General features: G+C 41.7%; 5 protein-coding genes and 1 long non-coding RNA gene across 13 annotated transcripts in view; 3 read left to right on the top strand and 3 right to left on the bottom strand.

The window, feature by feature from the left end:
• herc2 (HECT and RLD domain containing E3 ubiquitin protein ligase 2) overlaps positions 1-1,810 on the bottom strand; it is a 61,731-nt gene extending 59,921 nt beyond the window's left edge. For 3 of the 5 annotated variants that reach the window (XM_077606651.1, XM_077606652.1, XM_077606650.1), the window contains exon 1: positions 1-1,810. The gene's annotated coding sequence lies outside the window, so the exon portion shown is untranslated. The other 2 variants (XM_077606654.1, XM_077606653.1) reach the window with 1 other exon arrangement.
• Positions 297-3,161, top strand: nipa1 (NIPA magnesium transporter 1). The gene is made up of 5 exons (XM_077606691.1): positions 297-695; positions 816-863; positions 1,265-1,355; positions 1,510-1,670; positions 2,669-3,161. Exons 1-5 carry the CDS (start codon positions 563-565, stop codon positions 3,139-3,141), a joined length of 906 nt encoding a protein of 301 aa, XP_077462817.1. The 5' UTR covers positions 297-562; the 3' UTR covers positions 3,142-3,161.
• LOC144078551 (uncharacterized) lies at positions 1,936-5,355 on the bottom strand. The gene is made up of 3 exons (XR_013301242.1): positions 5,120-5,355; positions 4,669-4,814; positions 1,936-3,113 (listed from the first exon to the last, which is right to left on the bottom strand). It is a non-coding gene; the product is annotated as an uncharacterized LOC144078551 (long non-coding RNA).
• Positions 4,575-10,939, top strand: nipa2 (NIPA magnesium transporter 2). Of its 2 annotated transcripts, none has more exons than XM_077606680.1 (6): positions 4,575-4,828; positions 6,473-6,721; positions 6,833-6,889; positions 7,788-7,878; positions 7,956-8,116; positions 9,018-10,939. In XM_077606680.1, the coding sequence occupies exons 2-6, from the start codon at positions 6,583-6,585 to the stop codon at positions 9,644-9,646; spliced, it is 1,077 nt and encodes a 358-aa protein (XP_077462806.1). In that variant the 5' UTR covers positions 4,575-4,828; positions 6,473-6,582; the 3' UTR covers positions 9,647-10,939. The 2 variants fall into 2 exon arrangements, with proteins under 2 accessions (XP_077462806.1, XP_077462805.1); XM_077606679.1 differs by lacking the exon at positions 4,575-4,828 and adding an exon at positions 4,945-5,401.
• The window catches only part of cyfip1 (cytoplasmic FMR1 interacting protein 1), a 23,034-nt gene continuing 14,584 nt past the window's right edge, over positions 10,739-19,188 (bottom strand). For all 3 annotated transcript variants that reach the window (XM_077606657.1, XM_077606658.1, XM_077606656.1), the window contains 7 exons: positions 15,689-15,832; positions 15,526-15,616; positions 14,810-14,940; positions 14,664-14,736; positions 13,056-13,389; positions 12,824-12,971; positions 10,739-11,370 (listed from right to left, as the gene is read on the bottom strand). In XM_077606657.1, the coding sequence (XP_077462783.1) occupies positions 11,206-11,370; positions 12,824-12,971; positions 13,056-13,389; positions 14,664-14,736; positions 14,810-14,940; positions 15,526-15,616; positions 15,689-15,832 (1,086 nt within the window). In that variant the 3' untranslated portion in view covers positions 10,739-11,205. The remainder of the gene's footprint in view (positions 11,371-12,823; positions 12,972-13,055; positions 13,390-14,663; positions 14,737-14,809; positions 14,941-15,525; positions 15,617-15,688; positions 15,833-19,188) is intronic.
• fndc9 (fibronectin type III domain containing 9) lies at positions 16,286-18,772 on the top strand. The gene is made up of 2 exons (XM_077606686.1): positions 16,286-16,391; positions 18,122-18,772. The coding sequence occupies exon 2, from the start codon at positions 18,141-18,143 to the stop codon at positions 18,663-18,665; it is 525 nt and encodes a 174-aa protein (XP_077462812.1). The 5' UTR covers positions 16,286-16,391; positions 18,122-18,140; the 3' UTR covers positions 18,666-18,772.

The raw sequence follows: 19,188 nt of genomic DNA on the forward strand, positions 1-19,188 counted from the left end.
CTGCGGTCTTCCGCTGACGCCTTTGCCGTCCTCTCCCTAGCTACAAGGCTGCATTATTTGGACTTGATTGACAGTACGCCGACAGAGACATGAGGCATGGAGACACATTACGTCGTCGAGGCGGGGCACTTTAACGCTAGTTTGTTTAATCGACCGAGTTAGCCGTTGAGGTGGAGCCACTAGTGAATGACTGAACGCTAGCTTGTTTCAAGATGTCGCTCCGCCCAGGCGGCGCAATGCGGTATTAAAAACACGCGCTTCTTCTGAATTAAAGGCTGGACCGAAGCGGAGAACTTACTGTAACGTTCGGAACGGAGCACACCCAAATAGTATAACAAAAAATAAAAATTCCGCACTGTTAAAATAATTCAATCATATTTATTTAACAGAGTTAGACACACGCTGCGTAAAAAGTATACGTAGTTTTTTTTCGACAAACCTTCGAGTTGCAGAAAGCTGCGCATGCGCAACATGGTCACATCTTGACCCTCGGCATCCCGTTGGATGTAAGTGAAGGAGACCCGGAAAACATTTCTCGTAGTTCGGAAAAGATAAAGAAGCTATGGCGCTGTTATTAGAGTCCGGTAGCATCCACAAGCCGACACTTGGTATAGCGATAGCGGTCTTTTCCAGTTTTATCAACGGCTCGACATTTGTGCTTCAGAAAAAGGGGATATTACGGTCACGCGAGCGAGGTACAGTGTAAAATGTAGGAACATAATGAAAACTCTTTTTTTCCTTAGAAATATGACTTCAAAATCATTTAAATGGATGGATTAACCCCAATTATAATCTATAATGTAATTTTCCCCTAGGTGTTTCGTACTTGAAAGATGCAGTGTGGTGGAGCGGAACGTTTTGCAGTGAGTTTGGCGCCATCTTCCGTTTAATTTGGGAAAGAACATGACTGCATAAAACACTAACACTTGTTATGGGCAAAAAAAACCTCACAACCTTTTAAACATCTATAAAAAAATAAAAAATAAGACATTAAACCCCTAAACAAAACTCGTACAAAGAAAACATTTTTTAGAATGCAACAAAACCCCTCATACTTACCAAAAAAGCTATTGAAGCTAATGATATTTTAGCTATTTTTACGAGTATTTGTTAGCGAGGGTCCGTATAATACACTCAAGAGAATGTGAGTTTTCAAATATACTCGGCTTTGTGTGTACATTGTCAAGCTTTCCGAAGACAAAGAGCCTTCCTTGTTTATGCACATTTGTATTCAGCTACATTGACACGGCCTGCACATTTTCAGTGGTCGTAGGTCAAATTGGGAATTTCCTGGCCTACAACGCGGCCCCCGCGGTCATCGTCACGCCCCTCGGAGCCTTTGGAGTTCTCTTTGGGTACGTGAGTATAGCGTGTAAATATGGACAAACATCGTTTTTGTATATCTGTTGAAATCATGGTGTCAAACCTGCGGCCCGTGGGCCAGAAGTGGCTCGTTTGGGGGTTCGATCTAGGATGAGTTAATTCAAATTCGGTCCTTGTGTGCTTCAGAGCAGTGCTGGCGTCCCGTCTCCTGGAGGAGCGTTTGAACATTTTGGGAAAACTGGGATGCGTGGCCACCTGCTGCGGTTGCGCGGTGCTGGTTCTGCACGCGCCCACTTCGGAGGGGGTGACGTCGGCGCGCCAGCTGGAGGCCGGCTTGACCGACCCAGGTGACCGATGACCGATTCATTATATATTCTAATCCAGGGGTGTCAAACTCGGGTTGGTTCGCGGGCCGCATTAACGTCAACTCCATTTCATGTGGGCCAGACCATTTTAGATATAATATTTAGATTTTTTTTGTAATTGGATTAAAAGAACTGGATCAAAAGCCCTAAATATTCAATTTTTTTTTACAGATCTAAAACAACATTTATTTGAGCTTTTGTTTTCTTAGTAAGGGAAAATTTCTTTTAATCATGTTTTTCATTTCAAATGGAAACAAAATATCTTTTTTAATTATGTTCAATATTAAAGTGGAAAACGGAAAATCTCTATATATTTATTTTTAGATCTTACAAAATGCGCTTTGAACTAAAAACACAAGAAAAAAAATTGGATTGAAAAAATTGCAATGATTGATTTTAAAAAGGGGAAAATCAGGAAATGTAATGTACATAATCTATAATCATTTGAATTTGATCCTAACACAGAAAGTCGGCACTCATGATTTACTTTCTCGGGCCGCACAAAATGAGGCGGCGGGCCAGATTTGGCCCCCGGGCCGCCACTTTGACACCTGTGTTCTAATCCTTTCTTATTGCAAAATTTTTGTTTATTCTTTTATTTTTTGGGGTGAATTAAAAAGAAGTAAAAAGTAAATACATTTATAAGGTGTTTGTTTGATCATTTCTGTTGATTCTGGATTTGAACCCAGAACCCCACAACTGTGAGGCTTATGCACTAACCATTGCAGTGGAAAAATTAGCCTAGCATGCCTGTTTTTAGGTTGTGGGAGTAAACCGGAGTCCCCGGAGAAACCCCACACAAGCCCAGGGAGAACAAGCAAACTCCACACGCCTCAAACTCGCCTGCGCTCGAACCCTCGACCCTAGAACTGCGAGCCCGACGCGCTAACCACTCGCCCAGCTCTACACGAAATGTGAAAATGTTCTTACCTAATGATGTAGAAGTGTAGATGGTCAAAGTATTACCAATTTTTTGGCAGTGTTTGTGACCTACGCGGTGCTCGTGGCGCTGACGTTGGCGGTGCTGATGGCTCGCACGTTCCGCTCCTACCCGCCGTCCGGCTTGGGGGCGTACGTCGCCATCTGCGCCTTGCTCGGAAGCTTCACGGTGCCCTGCAGCAAAGCCCTGGGCCTGGCGGCGGGGGGGCAGAGCCCCGTTCTGTTCTGGGGGCTCCTCGCCACGTTGGGAATCGGCGCGATGTTACAGTTCTTCTACATCAACAAAGCCCTGGAGGCCTTCGGCTCGCACATTTTCGAAGCCGTGTACTTCGCCGCCTTCACGGCTTCGGCGCTGGTGTCGTCGGCGTTGCTCTTCGGCGAGTGGACGGCGTTGACGGCCGCCGACTGGCTGGCCGCGCTCTCCGGATTGGCCACCGTGTGCGTGGGCGTCGCCCTGTTGCGGATATCCCAGGAAGCTTCGTTTTCCTGGAAACAAAGTAAAAAGATGAACTAACTTCACAAGGACTTACTTTTTTTTTTACTAGTACACGATTAAATGACTGGCGGCCATTTTCGGCGACAGACATCCAATCCTTTTTTAACCTCTCAGAAAATGTTGATTGGACGTCCATCGCTGTCGATTGCAGTGAATGAGTTAAATAAGAACAAACTAAAGACTACTACTTATTTAATGCTGCTTTGTAATATGTTATGTCATATTTAATGGTATTGTGGTACATTTCTATTTAACATTGATTTGCATTTCATTTAAATCCTTGTTATTTAAGTGCCTTATTGAAAATGTTACAGAAGAAAGTCATTTGGGTGTAATAATCCACCTTAAATCAATACATTTATTATATAATTTTGACAGACAACACCTAATATGTTCATTTTAGTGTAAAAAAAAGGCAGTGGCTCCTTAGCCGGTAACCGGTCAAATAGTCCCAGGGGCTATTTAGCCGGTAACCTATTATTTAACATTGAGTGAATAGGAGATTTTCTAAACAATTCAACCAATCTTATTGAAATTTGATGTGTTATTGCCAATTAAAAGATTTTAACATTAGGTGAATAGGGATTTAATGACTATTATTTAGGCAGTGGCTCAGTAGCCGTAGTTTCTTACTATTTACCTCACACAGAATTCTTACCGGCTAAATAGCCATATGGGGCCATATAGGCTATTTGACTGCCAAAAAAATGAATAAAAAATTGAGTGTAAATTGAGGCAAATGTTTGTGGTCCTGGTCTTTGTTCCAACCGGACCATTTTAGATATAATATTTAGATTTTTTTTTATATAAATGGATTAAAAGTTCCATTTTTTATAGATCTAAAACAATGTTTATTTGAGCTTTTTTTCTTAGTAAGGGAAAATCATTTATTTAATCATTTGTTTTTCATTGCAAAAGGAAACTAAATTTTTATTTATGTTCCATATTAAAGTGGAAAACAGAAAATATTTTTTATATATTTTTTCGATTTTACAAAATTATTTTTGAACTAAAAACATTTTAGCTATGCCGATATTATTCCATCCAATCCAATGCAAGCTCCTTGATAGATAAACCGTCCTTCCAAGTGACCCAGTATGAAATGCACCTGTCCATCAGTGATTTTACACATTTTTTTGTAAAATTATTAACATTGACACGAATAAACAATTCGATAAATGAGGTCTTAAAAATGGAAAAACTCTTCAAATGACTATCACATTTTTTTAAACATTTGCTCATCACTCCTAATAAGTTGCTAGTGAATAGTAGTTAGTTATCTTGAATAACGAGCATTGCCCCGTCGTGAAGTGAACTCGTATTTCAAGGTAGAACTTTATAGTGTTGTGGGCCCTTGAGTTTGCATCTTTTTAAAACGTCAAATATTGGAAGTCGTCATTTTGTTTATATCCGACGACTCAGGGCTTAGAAACAAACACGCACTGTTTGAGTTTGTATTCCGGAGGGCGTTGTGATTCCAAGTTTGAACACCGCGAATCGAGGGGCCGCTGCCGGCGGCATAGGCGGCGCAAGCTGCTCACTCACCCCGGCGTGCCACTCGCATAGACGGCCAGCCAGCTGTCGTCGTCTCGCCGGTTCTGGAGGATCCCGGATGAATGGAAATGGGAACTGAGCGGCTTCCAAAGTAGCCGTGGATGGGAGCTTTATGCGGCCGGTCGTCGCGGAGTGATCTATAAGAAATAAGGTACTCCAAATGAATATAATTAGAAGTGAGATTTTATCTTTTATTTAGTATTATTGCTGGGTGGTTAGCCACCAATGCTAGGGAAGCTAAACTGCATGTGGAAGGAGTACGGACACGAGCTTTTCTCGCGTTTCTTTCGGATTGAGCTCACAACCAGGCATTTTTCCCAATCCTCCGCATTATTTGTTATGTATTTAAAGTTATTAAATTTGACTGACGTGTGAAAATGAGCCAACTTTTCCAGTTTGCGACGCGAGAGAGGAAGCTAGCTGGGCAGCTAATTAAGCTCACCTGTCGCGGTCACCTGAGTGTCGTTCGACCGACGACGACGACGAACGTTCGAAGACGAAACCAAATTCTAAAGATTCATAATTATCATAACAATACGTGACGAGCCGTCAAATTACAGCTACTAGTAGCGGGAAGTTGGCTGCTTTTGGGACGGTTTCCATTGGAGACCGAGCCGGTCGAACGACATTCTGGGGCTCGCCATGGAGTGCAATGTCGACTCGTCGTCGTCGTCGTCGTCGTCGTCGTCGGAGGATCCTATTTGGGATTTTTCGAACGAAAATGGTGCGTTTACTATTCATTAATAGTAACAATGTGTAACAATTCATTAATATTTGGAATTAGGACAGTTTATCGTGCGTGGTTTGCTGTCTGTTAAACAGAACAAAACTAATGACCATTACTGGGTGATAAGTATTGTACTAAAGTTTGAATTTTTACGTATTCTTACGTGTTTATTTTTGTCACGACGTTGTTATTCGTACTTTTTACATCTTCAGTTTTTTTAAACTATTTTTAAAGGTCCCATGTTCTCGTTCACTTTGTTGTCCTTGCTACTTCTGTTTTGAAATGACGGAATAAAATTTGGAAGGTATATTATATGTACATCCATCAATCCTCTAAACTATTTTTTTTGGTTCAGATTTGATTAACTCTGGGTACCATTGACAGGAATAGACGTCCAATGCATTTTAACTGTACAATTTTGCAAACAAAATAGCATTTAATCCTTATACAAGTGATTGTGCAAAGGTATTTAAGTCTCAAATTTCTCTTAAAAAACAGAATAAATTTGAAATTACAAAAATATATTTCTTAACCTAAATCTGGGCGGGAATACTTCTTTGGAAACTAATGACAGATCAATGTGTAATATCCTAAAGAAAACATTTATTCACTGGAATACAAAGTCATTTCATAATGTGTTAGTTACATTGTATTTTGCATTATTTTCAATGGTCGAAAGCTTGTGTCAAAGTGGCGACCCGGGGGCCAAATCTGGCCCACCGCATCATTTTGTGTGGCCCGGGAAAGTAAATCATCAGTGCGGACTTTCTGTTTTAGGATCAAATTAAAATGAAGACTATAGATGTATATTAAATTTCCTGATTTTCCCCCTTTTAAATCAATAATTGTAATTTTTTAATCATTTTTTTCTGTGGTTTTAGTTCAAAAATAATTTTGTAAAATCTAAAAATATATTTAAAATAAACATTGTTTTAGATCTATAAAAAAACTGAATATTCAGGGCTTTTAATCCAGTTCTTTTAATCCATTAATTAAAAAAAATAGATCTAAATATTACATCTAAAATGGTCCGGCCCACATGAAATCAAGTTGTTTTTTCTCCCCCAGGCACGTGGCTCAACTTGAGCTGCCTGTCCGACCGGCGTCAACTTCTCCGCTGCCTGGTGGTCAATGTGACGCGAGATCAAAACGCCAGCGACAGCACTCCCGGCTCGGGAATGGCTCCGGAACGGGGCGAGTACGACTTCTACGTCGGCCTCGCTCTGGCCGTCAGCTCCAGCGTCTTCATCGGAGGCAGCTTCATCCTCAAGAAGAAGGGACTGCTGCGATTGGCCAAGAAGGGCTCCACACGAGCGGGTAAAGAAGCTAAATCCGTTAGCCGTTGGTTTTGATGGGAATTTTAATTTGCGACCGTCACTGTGCTATTTTGAACCGTTTTCTTTCTTCCCCCGCCATTTCACCTTTCAGGACAGGGCGGCCATGCGTATCTGAAGGAGTGGCTTTGGTGGGCCGGCCTAATCTCCAGTAAGTGGCCTGAAATGTTATTTTGTTTCACTGACGGACGGGAATGTTGACGGGCCTTCCAGTCTGGGACAGAGAACTCCTTTATAGTGTCCATTCCGGTTGGTAGAATCTGGTTTAACTCATGCACTGCTAAAGATGTATTGAGGCCGGGGGAATCAAACCCGCGTACATTAACCCTTTGGCTGCTCGATGCAGTCCGGTAATGGTCTTATGTTTACATTGGAACAGCTGATGTGACTGGTTCTTCAACCTGGTGAGGGTTAGCGGTAGCTTAAAGATGCTAATTTTTTTTTCTATTTACAGAGCATAGCGCTAACTTAAAAAAAAAAATTGGGGGCTTGTCACGACTGTTTTCATTTAGCTAAATTATGGATGAAGCAGTCAAAGGGTTAACTCAATTTTCACGCATTTTGTCATAACAAAACGGAAATATCATATAAAAACAAACTAATTAATACTAATATTATTAATATGATTTATTTTTGGCATGTACAACTTCTACTCTGGACTTTGTAAAAAAAAAAATAATGCTATAAATGTTGTTATTTTTTTCCCAGTGGGTGCGGCAAACTAATGAATACTAATATTATTATGATTTATTTTTGGCATGTACAACTTCTACTCTGGACTTTGTCTAAAAAAAAACAATGCTATAAATGTTTTTTTTTCCAGTGCGTGCGGCAAACTAATTAATACAAATAAATTAATACAAATTTTATTAATATGATTTATTTTTGGCATGTACAACTTCTACTCTGGACTTTGTCTAAAAAAAATAATAAAGCTATAAATGTTTTTTTTTCAATATTATTAATATGATTTATTTTTGGAGTGTACAACTTCTACTCTGGACTTTGTCTAAAAAAAAAAAATGCTATAAATGTTATTTTTTTTCCAGTGGGTGCGGGCGAGGCGGCCAACTTTGCGGCGTACGCCTTCGCCCCCGCCACTCTGGTGACCCCCCTAGGCGCCCTCAGCGTGCTCGTCAGGTAACAACGTACTTACAGTAATGCAATTTTTCCAGAGACGATGGCTGTTTGTTTGACTGGATTTTTTTTTTCTCCAGCGCCGTGCTGTCGTCTTACTTTCTGGGCGAGCGCTTGAACCTTCACGGCAAGCTGGGTTGTCTGCTGAGCGTGCTGGGTTCCACCACCATGGTCATCCACGCCCCCAAGGAGGAGGAGATTAGCAGCCTGGAGAGCATGGCGCAAAAACTGGTCGACCCAGGTCAGGCCGCTGATAACCTTGAATTGAAATATGGAACATTTTTATTAAAAAAACACTACACTCCTATCTAATGTAATAATACCTTTCCGAACGTATGCTACCGATACTGCATACTGCTACTACAGTAGTACTTAGTACTGTAATTTCCTATTAAGAGAAAATACTTGTCGAAATGGCGAGGGAATACTGTATATATATTTGAATCTAAGATTATATTTGATTTTTTTTTTTAAATTTAAAAATAATGGTACATTTACCCACAGAGCTCAGCACCCGATTCATGTTATCCTCTGGATTTTGTTAAGGGTTCAAAGCCACACTGTTATAAGCCGCAGAAATTAAAAAGTACAGGTCGATCGGCCCCAAAATATAAGAGTGCTTCCCTTTTTTTCCCCCCCCAATTTTTTCTATTTCATCAAGGCTTTGTTTTAAAAATGACGGGTTATAAACAGAGAGCATAGTTACGGCTAACTAAAAACACAGAAAAAATAGATTAAAAATTGCAATTATTGATTTAAAAAGGGGGAAAATCAGGAAATATAATGTACATCTATATCTATCATTTTAATTTGAACCTAAAACAGAAAGTCGGCACTCATGATTTACTTTCCCGGGCCACACAATATGATGTGGCGGGCCAGATTTGGCCCCACGGGCCGCCACTTTGACACCTGTGGCCTAAATAATCGAGTTGTGAGAAAATCCACAGGTAGATAAAAAAAACGGGTCCGAATAAAACAGTAAAACATTCCTGAACTAAGCGCCCCATTCAAGCAATTTCCTGAATTTTATCAAAACACCCATCACTTAGTCTAAAAAAATAACAATTTCCCTCCTGTTTGTCCCGACAATAAAAAAAACTGGACTCCACACCTGGCATCCTCTGGACGATCCCGCCAAGGCTTCTTCGTGTTCGCGGCGGTGGTGGTGACGGCCGTGCTGACGCTGATCCTGGCGGTGGCGCCGCGCCACGGCCACACCAACATCCTAGTCTACATCAGCATCTGCTCTCTGATTGGCTCCCTGTCAGTGTCCTGCGTCAAAGGCCTGGGCATCGGCATCAAGGAGGCCCTGGGGGGCGTGGCGGTGGCCCGCGCCCCCCTCTTCTGGCTCCTCCTCCTGGGCCTGGTGGTCTGCGTGGGCACGCAAATTAACTTCCTCAACAAATCGCTGGACATTTTCAACACCTCGCTGGTGACGCCCATCTACTACGTCTTCTTCACCACGTCGGTGCTCACCTGCTCGGCGGCGCTCTTCAAGGAGTGGCGGCGCATGGACGCCGCCGACGTCATCGGGACGCTGGCCGGCTTCCTCACCATCGTGGCGGGGATCTTCCTCTTGCACGCCTTCAAGGACGTCACCGTCACTTGGGCCTCGCTGGCCGCCGCCGTGCGCAAGGAACAGAAAAACGGCGGCTACCCCGAGGCTAACGGGACGTACCAACTCCTGCGCGACGGCGGGGAGGTGGACGAGGAACGCGACGCGCCCTTCGAGGCCGTCTCTCGCCGCAACGGGAGCTCGGCGTCGTAGGACCGTGGCGGGAAATGGTCAAACATGGGATTTTCTCGGGCGTCGTGACATCAGTTCGGACGCCGCCGTCGACGGCCATAGACGTCCGATCCATTTGAAGCGGGAGGCCGGATGAGAACGTTTGTTCTTGAAATGGGTGGGATGTTTACTAGTGTTGAACTCGTTTTGAGGGTTTTGATTGGACGTCTATTGTCGTCAATGGCACGGGATGAGTGGGATTTTTTGGGGGGGAGAAGGGGGTGGGGTTTACACCAAAAATTGTCACGGGCCAATGGGACCTTTTCAACTTGCGACCCCTATTTAACATCAAAATGTAGTATTTGGTGGCTCTTGGGAGTATTTTGGGAATATAATATAATAATAAAAACATATCATCGCAAAACTTGACTGTGCTTACAAGTTGAAGGCTGTGACAAAGAGCACACCTGCCCCCTACAGGCCAACTTGTCAACTATGAGCAACAATGAATCAATTCCGAAATTGTGTACACACCCTCAACAAAACTATTTTTTGCTACGCAGTCAAATTTAAAGCATTGCTATAAGCTTTGACCTACCTGCAAATTTGACTAATATAGTCTAATCAAACCCCTCGCTGACCCCCGTAACCTTTGACCTGATGACCCAAAAATGGAATCATTTTGCAATTATCATAAGACTAACATGCTGCAAATTCAATCATCCCTTTATTGGATCTTGTGTTATTTTGAAGAAAATCAAACTAGGTTTTACAAATGTAGCTTTAACAAATGATATTTAATGTGTGATTTATAAATAGTTTTGTTGTGGCCCGTGCGTGTATTTTGCTCTGGGAATGTTTGATTTTAGCTGGAAAAAGTCACTCATGCTAACTTTTTAGCCATAGTAAATTAGCATTAACATTTATTTTCCTGCATTTTATGACAACAGTTATTTTTACTTTTTTTTAATAGATAAATCAGATTGTAAATCAATAAAATGTGATATGGCGCCGCAATCTGAACCAAATGGCATATTTTTCTACAATTGTATAATTTTTTCTTTTCATATAATTACTAATCCACTACTATGACAAATTTCATAATATGAAGTCTTAATTCTCTTTTTTTTCCCCTTTGTGTGCCGTCATGAAATTTGAAGCATGAACTTATTATTTTTTTAACACTGAAAATATTTGTATTCCATACAATGAAGTTGCACTATCACAAAAAAAAAATGATGCTTACCTATTTTTGTTTGCGTGGGGGAGGGGCGCATATCAGCTGATGATTTGTTACATATTTATTGGAATAATAAAAGGATGATTAAAAGTCAAGGCACAGTGAATGGAAATGCGATTGGCATGCAGAATAAGAATGAAAAAAAAAAAAACCTTCACCTCAATTGATATAATTCTCCATCACCACAAACTTTAAATATTAAATTCATAAAAAGTATAAAACAAAGGTCTATTTTTCCGATAAGGCACATGTGAATAGAAAAAAACTTTGGGTGCTAAGCGATGTGGGGAAAGAAAAAAAGAAAAAGAAAAGAAAAAGTGTAAAGTGTTGTGAGCGAATGTTTGGAAGAGGGTGCCGGAGCTTAGCTGCTGGCCAGGGATTGGTGGATGGGCGGCTGGAAGCAGCGCACGTGCTCCACCGGCATGTTCTCGCCGTCGCCCGACTTGAGGTACTTGTAGAGGATGGCGAAGATCTCGTTGTTCAGCACTTGGAATTTGCGGATGCGGTCCACCATTTTTTTCAGCGGCTGTGCCGGGAAAAACAGATATTTTTTAAATTTTGAAATATTAAAAATTATTTCTGAAAATCTAGTCGTTCTAGAGGGAAGGTGCATTTTTAACTTGTCTTAATTCAATGTTTTTTTTTAAATTGTTTTTCTAAGGTAATGTAATTGTATAGTTTTAGTAAATTAGAAAACATTTTAAAAAATGGTTAAATTTATGTTTTTTTAAATAAAGATAAATATAAAGTCCACATGATGTAGTTGGAAAATATTCAATGTAATTGCTTTTTTTAAATGATTAAAAATAAATACAAAAATGAATGATCTGGTTTTAAAATCAAACTAATGTCAATGTTTGAAACCATTTTTTTAAACCTTAAAAAGATGTTTTGATCGAGTTAAAATGCATCCATACAATTAAAAATGATGTATTTTGCCAAATTAAACCTTTTTTTCCCAAAAATGTCAAAAATATTACAGAGAAGTGAATTAAGAAAATGTCATAAAACAACAGAAAAGACGTGTAAGGTCAGAACGGAGTTGGGGCGTGGCCTCAACGCTCGTTCTCCTTGCAAGTGAAAATTCCTCTTATTTATGCCTGCATTTGGGAATGCTTATCGCCTGTAATGTAACATTAATATTTTTTTTTAAAAAGAAAGAAACTTTTCATTTACACTTTGTTTGGATGGACTTCAAATGTATCAGTTAGAATGCCTACCGTCCGTCTATCTTTCCCCTTTCGATGAGCCGGAAAAATCTGCTACAGTCATACCTCGACATACGAGTGATTAGATTAAAATTTCGGGCAAATATTTATCTTGAGATACGAGACACATTTTGATATACGAGCAGACAGCGGACGCGAGAGGCTGCTCATAACAACAACATTTTTTTGCATGTTTTTTTTCCCTGTTAGTGCGAATGGCGGAGCAATCGCTAATACGAGAGGAGTATATACTACTGGTTGGCAAGTGGTCATGCGTTATCCTATTGTGAGAACATTTGTGTGCATCATTTTGGGAATATTTTGAAGGGAACAAGTTAACAACCTTCGATAGGTTGCATCTGAAAGTTAGGGTGGAGGCGGGGCCAATAGAGCCAAGAAAGGTATCAAAATTTCAAATAAAATTAGAATGAAGTTTAGATGAAACTTATTTTTGAGTGTGTCTGCATTATAATCCAAGTTCATTTCAATTTGTTTGTTATGTTACGAGCCTGTTGCCGTGCAAAAAGTCTCCCTTCTGCGAAATCCATCTAATTTTAGTACTATTAAACACATTTTAGTACTATTAAACCACTCGTTATTTGTTACTTTGTTAATAGATGGTGAATTGCAACCAATAAAAACCTGTTTTGAAATTTAAATATCCAAAGAAGACCAAAGCAAACAACCCTCGATAGGTTGCATCTGAAAGTCAGGGTGGAGGCGGGGCCAATAGAGCCAACCCGGGAGAAGAAAGGTATGGTGGCCTCTTACCACGCTCTTAATAACTTCATCCTTTCCGTCGTGCTTTTGGACCTTGAGCAGGTGGTAGCTGAAATCCAGGATATCGAAACGTCTATGCTGGCCCAGCAGGCTGATGATCATGCAGCCGGCCCAGTGGAGACCATCCCCGAAGCACTGCCTAAAAACAACAACAACAAAAAAGACATCCAATCCACTTAATCCAACTTACATGGGCTGTCCACAAGCCCATTTCCCGACTTACTCGACGGTGTACTCGTGGGCGCCCACCGGGATGCAGTAGACGAACTGCATGGCGCTCCAGAGGCGGTGGAACTCCACGCACTCGTCCACGTGCATGACGCCGTTTCCCGGCAGCGGGCCCCGCCAGATGGGGTCGTCCAGGAAGCCACGCACGCGCGCCAGGATGACCTCGAACATGGACAGGCCGCAGCACAGGCGCTCCTTGGTCAGCAGGTCGCCCTCGCGGGCGATGGCGATTTGCTGCGGCGTCCCCAGGCGCTCGATCAGCGGCACCAAGTGCAGCGCCGTGTACTTGGACTCCAGCCGCTTCATCTTGGCGTCCAGACGTTCGCCCTCTGTTGGCAGAAAGCGGTCACTCCTTCATTTTATGGACCGCTAATCCTCGCGGGGGATGCCAGAGCCGATCGGACCGTTTTTTTAATGTTCACCTAGCTAGCCTAGCTTGTAGTTGAGTATCTAGAGAACCTGCAACCTCCCCATAGGAAAGTCCAAACCTGGGATCGAACCCTCGGTCTTAGGACTGCGAGTCGAATGCACAAACCACTATTTTTAAGAATGCTTTTTACAAGAAAGAATTTTTTTTATTTTTTTATTTGCCTTTTTTAAAAACATGAAATGTTCTCTATACAGTATTACCTTGAGATATGAGCTTAATCCATTCTGGGACCGAGCTCGTATCTCAAATCCGCTTTTCCCATAGAAATGAACTCAAAACTAATGAATTTGTTCCCACCTTCTGAAAGAAACACCAAAAACAGGATATTACATTGGAAAAACATTTTTAGTGGTTCCAATTCACCATCTACTAACAGAGTAACAAATAACTATCTAGTGCACTTGTGTCAAAGTGGTGGGCCGAGGGCCAAATCTGGCCCGCCGCATCATTTTGTGTGGCCCGGGAAAGTAAATCATGAGTGCCGACTTTCTGTTTTAGGATCAAATTTAAATGAAGAGTATATTAAATTCCCTGATTTCCCCCCTTTTAAATCAATAATTGTCATTTTTTAATCCATTCTTTCTGTGTTTTTAGTTCAAATATCATTTTGTAAAATCTAAAAATGTATTAAAAAAGCTAAAATAAACATTGTTTTGGATCTGAATATTCAGGGCTTTTAATCCAGTTCTTTTAATCAATTTCTAAAAAAAAAAAATCTAAATATGATATCTAAAATGGTCCGGGGCCCACGTGAAAGAGTATAGATGTATATTACATTTCTTGATTTTCCCCCTTTTAAATCAATAGTTGTCATTTTTTAATCCATTTTTTCTGTGTTTTTAGTTCAAAAATCATTTTGTAAAATCTAAAAATGTATTAAAAAAGCTAAAATAAAAATTGTTTTAGATCTATAAAAAACGGAATATTCAGGGATTTTAATCCAGTTCTTTTAATCCATTTATTAAAAAAAAATCTAAATATTATATCTAAAATGATCCGGCCCACGTGAAATCAAGTTGACGTTAAAGCGGCCCGCGAACCAACCCGAGCCTGACACCCTTGATCTAGTGGTTATGATCTTTAATACTGTTGGGGCGCTCCTATGTCAGGGTATTACTGTATATTGAAATTGTTGAACGACCCACTGCTTTGGTTGATTTTTTATTTTTTTACCTTTGATGTGGACTCTGGGCAGAATGTTCTGGAAAGGCGCCGCATGCAGCAGATCGCAAACTTCCTCCTGCGACTACACCAAATAGGGGCGTTCAGCACGTTTGACCATTTTTTTCTCCCCATGCCCCGCCCCCTTTGTCTCTTACCAGGCTCTGCTCGCTGAGCAAACAGAAGAGAAGCGCGTTGCCCACCTCCCGCAGGTTCTGGAAGCACACCGTCTTCAGCTCGGCGTATTCCACGATGTCTTTCAGCTGGTGGTGGAAGAACTCCAGGATTCCTGACAAAATGGACGGACGCTGTTAAAAATCTTCCCGTAGCGTGAAATAAATATCGCGTCGTTAATCTAGTCATTTCGTGAGTTGGCCCTCCCGATATGATGCCAAAAGTACCGGATTCGCCGCACTATAATGCGCAACTAAAAGAAATTTTCTAAAAAGCATGCCTTGTATATGGATCAAAATTGTTAAATCATTATATAAAATGCTCTATCTATAACAAAAGCCACTACTACTAATACAGCTCTGTCTAGTGGATGGGTAACACAACCCCCTACCACTACAGCTCCATCTAGTGGATTAATATAACAAAATCCACTACTACTACTATTACAGCTCCATCTAATGCAGGGGTGCTCAAGCTTGAATGAAATCCTGCACCCCCCGCAGCCCCTTGAGGACCAGTTTGAGACCGCTGCTTTAATCTCATAAAAATCACAATTTTGACTGACTGACTATTTTTAATAATCAATCCGGCGATACGTACATCGCAATATTCCATTGCGCGATCCTCGTACCAATTCCAAATCAAATTTCCAGCCCCGGAAGAAAAAAAAATGACAAAAAAAACAAGTGAGCGCACCAACCTGGCGATCCGTACTCGTGGCGTGGCAGTCGACAGATTTTGGGCATGACCTCCATCAGGGTCTTGACGTATTGCATGATGGTCCCCTGGAGCTACGAAGGGACGGGACCATGGGACGGACTATTTGACGGGCTGTCGCCGGGCAGATTCGGGGCGGGACTCACCAGGCTTTTGACCACCTTGAGCAGCTCCTCCATCACCACGGCGATACCCTGGTAGCCCAGCAGGCGGCACATGACCTTGATGTGGGGCGGGCCCACAAAGTTGCGGTAGCAGCTAAAGATGCTGCTGTACGTCAGGTTCAGCGTCTGGTCAACGAGAGGAGAAAAAAAAGAAAATAAATAAAATAAAAAGCTCAAACGAACGGTCGGGTAGTTTGTCACACCCTTAAATTGGGTGGGGCTAACTTCCAAATGAGTAAACTGCCACCTCAGAAACTTCCATTCAGCCAGCCGATGGCAGGGCAGGAGGAGACGACAATTTCAAGTGTTCAACCAGTTAGCCTAGATTAGCATGCATGTTTTTGGGATGTGGGAGGAAACCAGAGTACACCTAAAAACCCACACAAGCTTCATTCACACAGTGAGGACCGACTTGGGATCAAACCCACGACCCCAGAACTGCGAGCCCGGCGCCCTATCCACTCCTCCACCGGGCCACCAATCTCCTAATAATGCCTCAAAATTGGAGTCATTCATTTTTTCCAGCCATCCACTGTAAGCCATCATAGCCCCACCCACTTTTTTCTTCATTCATCAGCAGCTATACACACACAAACGAATGCGCAGTGAAAAAACAAGGGCGCCGTGATCCGACGTTCCAGATGTGACGGGATGAGAATGAGGATAATCTGAGCGCACCCAAGAGGTAAGTTCGCCCGACGCTAAATTGAATATTGCGATTCTGTTTGGTTGCTACGGGTTACGATTTGGGAAACTAATCTAATTGTGACTTTGTGCTTCCTTTTCGTAAGCTATTTTTAAACACACGCACACATGCAATTGTAGTGTTATTTTACGAGTGACTATTTGAATTTTTGATTATTTTTCTAAATGGAGCATTTGTTCATTCACTGCCAAACCTTCCACTTGAAATGGATTGGACGTCTAGTGTTGTCAATACCAGCCAATGAGGTTCAACATTTTGTCTTCCCCTGTCCAAGCTACACCAATGAGTTTATCGCTATGAGACGTCCAATCCATTTGAAGTGGGAAGGATGGCAGCAAATGAACATTCATACATTCACTGCCACCCTTCCCACATCAAATGGATTGGACGTCTGGTGCCGTCAGAGTGTAAAGTGTGTGAAATGTTTCTACCTCAAAACCAGAAATATATATTAGATAGTTTTAATAACATATATTTTTTATCCTTTAAAAAAATTGAAATACTAGTAACAATAATAATAATTATTATTTATTGAATTATGATTACTGTATATATATATGTATATATATATATGTGTATATATATGTATACATATATATACATATATATACATATGTATACATATGTATATATATGTATACATATGTATACATATGTATATATGTGTGTATATATATATACACACACACACATACATACATACATACATACATACATACATACACATATATATATATATATATATATATATATATATATATATATATATATATATATATATATATATATATATATATATATATATAAATAAATGTATAAATCAGTTTGGTTTGCGGGCCACATTCATGCCTACTAGATTTATTTTTGTTTATTTTTGGCTAAAATTGTAAATTTACCAGCCGCCAATGACGCCCCTCGACATCCAATCCATTCTGACTTGTGGTTGCGAATGAACAAGAACAGGATGTAACAATAGTGGGCAGGATAATAAGCATTCTGCGCAGGGGATTGTCTGAAATAAAAACCCAGGTCAGGGTTGGGATTAAATGACGCAATCTGGCTCAGAGATTTGCCGGGAGGTCGTTGAGTCACCGCTAACCTTCTTCGCGACCTTCTTTTTTTTAACATTATTTTTCAACTTTGAGCTTTGTGTTGAAAATGCAGAAAAAAAAATCTTATTTTAAAACTATTTTTGTTGTTAGGATTTTTTTTATCGCTCGGATTGCCTGTTGACAAGTGGGTGGTCACATTAGAGATCGACCTATCTCGATTCTTAAAAAATGGCCCATTCATAAATTAAAATTTAAGGTCAATTAAGCATGTTGATTATGGAAGGTGATTCAAATCTATATTAGATTGTTTTTCTTCCACTACTTCCTTGTATCACTCTCACCGATTGGTCGACATTCAAAACCAAAATTACGACCAAAAAGTGTACGTAAACAGTTGTTATATGTCCATCCTTGAAAAAAAACTCTAAACTAAACAAATCTAAACTGACAATTCAATTATTTTAACATTTTCATGGATGAATTAGGATTTTTTTTCCCACAATCCAGTCATCCATTTCGACGGGGGGGTCAAAAGAACAGTAATCCCTGTCAAAATGGGCTGTACGCCAAAGAATTACCAAATAAACCCCACCCCCAAAATACAATGACGCAATTTCTCCAAATTCTTCAAAATGTGTAACAATCTAATCTCCACAGGAAGCGTTTTTTTCCTCCCATGGCCGTCGACGTGCACGACATCTCGGCCACCTCCGCCGAGGTGACCTGGCCCCCGTCTCCCGGCTGCTTGGACACTTTTTACAGCGTGATGTACAGCCCCAACTGGAACAGCCTGCTGGCGGCCTTCGCACGCAAGAGCTTCGCGCACGAAGAGCGCCTTCCCGTCAGCCAGACCTCCGCCCACCTGGCCAACCTGCTCCCGCAGACCACCTACTTGCTGTGCGTCACGTGCCAGGCGGCCAACCCCACCCGGGACCAGTGTCAAGTCTTCGGCACCCCCGCGGACGACGGCGACGGGCGGGACGGGGCCGGCCGCGAGTTGGCGGCCGGCGCCTGGCTGAGCGGCTGCGCGTTGCTGCTCGTCGTCGCCGCCGTGCTCTTTTGGCTTTGGCGGCGCGGCGGCCGGGCGGGTCGGCCCCGCCCCTCGCCGTCGACCCACGCCATCCCATCCGGGCGGCTCTACTCGCTGAGGGGGGCTCGGGGCGAGCTGGGGTCGCACTCGACGGAGATGGAGCCGGCTTGACGCGATTGGATTGAGGTCGGCGTACGGAGGGAATTATGGCGTTCGGCATTGTGGATTATTATTCAATCTGCCGTGACGGGTAATAAAACATAAGCATTTGAAATGGACTGATTGCTTCTTTTGATCTGCGCTTATGTCCTTGGTTAGCGTGTTTGGAAGCCGCCATCGCTAACTATCGTCACTAGCACAGGGTCGTATGATTTTTCCCAACGCTTGATAGGTGGCCCATCCATTTGAAGTGGGAGGGTTGGTCACTCTCACACTTGAAATGTTTACTGGGGATCAACTCATTTCAATTCCTGACAAAAGCATTAAAAATTTTTTTTAAACGTTCATCCCTATGACCAAAATGGCCATATCTGACCAGGGCGGCCATATTGGTAGGGGCAACATCCCCCATCAAAGTCTAAGTCAATGCAATGACATCAACATTAAGTCATGACTATCTTATTTCTCAACTTTCAATTGTGAAAGCATTTTATCAACGTCAAAGCATCTATTTCCACACCTTTGACGAAACCAC

This window comes from Stigmatopora argus, chromosome 8 (genome assembly GCF_051989625.1).
Source record: "Stigmatopora argus isolate UIUO_Sarg chromosome 8, RoL_Sarg_1.0, whole genome shotgun sequence".
Taxonomy (NCBI): domain Eukaryota; kingdom Metazoa; phylum Chordata; class Actinopteri; order Syngnathiformes; family Syngnathidae; genus Stigmatopora; species Stigmatopora argus.